The following is a 1,640-nucleotide window of genomic DNA, read 5'->3' as shown; positions in this document are numbered from 1 at the left end:
AATGTTCTTTTTAATTCCCCAAAATAACTTAATTGATTGCACACAACGCTCTTTGGCAAGTACAAATCTCTACTTTCATTCATTTTTGGGCCGTCTTTTTCAATTTTATAGCATTTGAAAAACAAATTGAAGTGGTTTTGTAAAAAAGGTTGACATATTCCAGTCGGTGATTATCCATCAACATACATTCCTTTAATTTTAGTCAATAATTCCTAATTTCCGCTTTTCTAACTCAAACATTAGGTATAATTTCATTATGTATTGACCACAAAGTCCCAAGAATAACTGTAATACTAAAGTTAATAAGTTAGTGTTACGCAGAGTTGAAAACGTCAAAAAAAAGGGACAAAAACGTAAGAAAACGTTTTTTTAAAAATTGATAAGCGTCAACAAAAGTGTTGATTTTCAATTTTGACGGGACGACAACACAAGGGTTAAAAAAACCTGTCCATCGTGAGACCAACAAAAAATGCACAGATATGTTTGTTGTTGTGACGGAGACTCCCTGAATCCAGCATTGACTCACCCGTGTTAACCGGGGTGATCGGTGGCCGGTCATAGCTTTCCTAACGGGACGCGTAGGTCAGCCAGCCTTTCCAAACACATCTTGTCTCGTCCCTAGGTACCGTAGCGAGAAGTTGACAATGGGTTATGCAGAGTACATCGCCCACCGCCAGCACCATCACTACCAGAACGGCATTGGGCACCCTCTACCACCCTACAACCATTATTCCTGACAGCGAGCCGCATGACCAATCATTGGACCTCTCCGCGGACCTTTTCCCAGGAGAGCCCGCCCCCTCCTGGTCTAGCTATTTCTACTACTGTACCATTTTATGATGATAGTTTCCGTTGCCATGCCGGCCGTCTCCCAGACGTTGACATGGCAACGGGTGGCAACGAAGCATCATTTGATTATGGCAAGAAATCCACATTTCTTTTTCTTTGCTTGAGTTTTTGCAGCATATGTTACACGTTTATCTATAACCCCCCCCCTATCCACTAATATTTTTTTGTTTAATTAAACAAATATTAGATTTTTATCAAAATTTCGTCTTTTGAGCAAACCTAATCAGGATTTTGATTCTGTGGATGGAAGGAAGTCTGTTTACCGTGGATTTGTCTTGCGCTTATATTGTTTAGGCTTTGCTTGAGTTTAAATTCTCAAAGAAATTTCTTATTTTTTCCATTTTTATTTTATCTTAATATCCAGACATGTATACCATGTAGCAACGCAACTGCAGGTCTCAGAGGCAGTGTCATCTCTATTCTGATTCCTCTCCAAAAAAAAAACCAGATTGACTGTAGTGTTGTAGTTGGAACTATATATTGGGATCTGTATACTCCAAAGTATAGATAGTAGGATTGTGATGCCCTTTTGCTGGTATTGTTTATTGTTTGAGCTCACAATTGTGTGTGTGTGTGTGTGTTTCTCTGCGTGTGGATATTAATATTGGTCTGCCACAAGATGAAAACCAGTAGACTAAAATTAGAAATTACCTAAAGACTCTCGGCAGTTTTGGAAACCTCCCCCTGAATATTCATAGTGTTTTGTGGTGGAACCAGTACACGTTGAACCGAGTTTGTTTGGCTAGAGCTTTCATTAATGTTCCCTCTTTTGTGTGTCTTTCTTCTTCTTT

The 1,640-nt window shown here is 39.1% G+C and overlaps 1 protein-coding gene across 2 annotated transcripts in view; it reads left to right on the top strand.

The window, feature by feature from the left end:
- The window catches only part of ammecr1 (AMMECR nuclear protein 1), an 11,517-nt gene extending 10,235 nt beyond the window's left edge, over window positions 1-1,282 (top strand). For both annotated transcript variants that reach the window (XM_032532726.1, XM_032532725.1), the window contains one exon: window positions 623-1,282. In XM_032532726.1, coding sequence (XP_032388617.1) covers window positions 623-737 — 115 coding nt within the window. In that variant the 3' untranslated portion in view covers window positions 738-1,282. The remainder of the gene's footprint in view (window positions 1-622) is intronic.
- The last annotated feature ends 358 nt before the right edge of the window (window positions 1,283-1,640 follow it).

This window comes from Etheostoma spectabile, chromosome 13, assembly GCF_008692095.1.
Source record: "Etheostoma spectabile isolate EspeVRDwgs_2016 chromosome 13, UIUC_Espe_1.0, whole genome shotgun sequence".
Lineage (NCBI taxonomy): Eukaryota > Metazoa > Chordata > Actinopteri > Perciformes > Percidae > Etheostoma > Etheostoma spectabile.
This window is presented reverse-complemented; position numbering and strand designations above follow the sequence as displayed.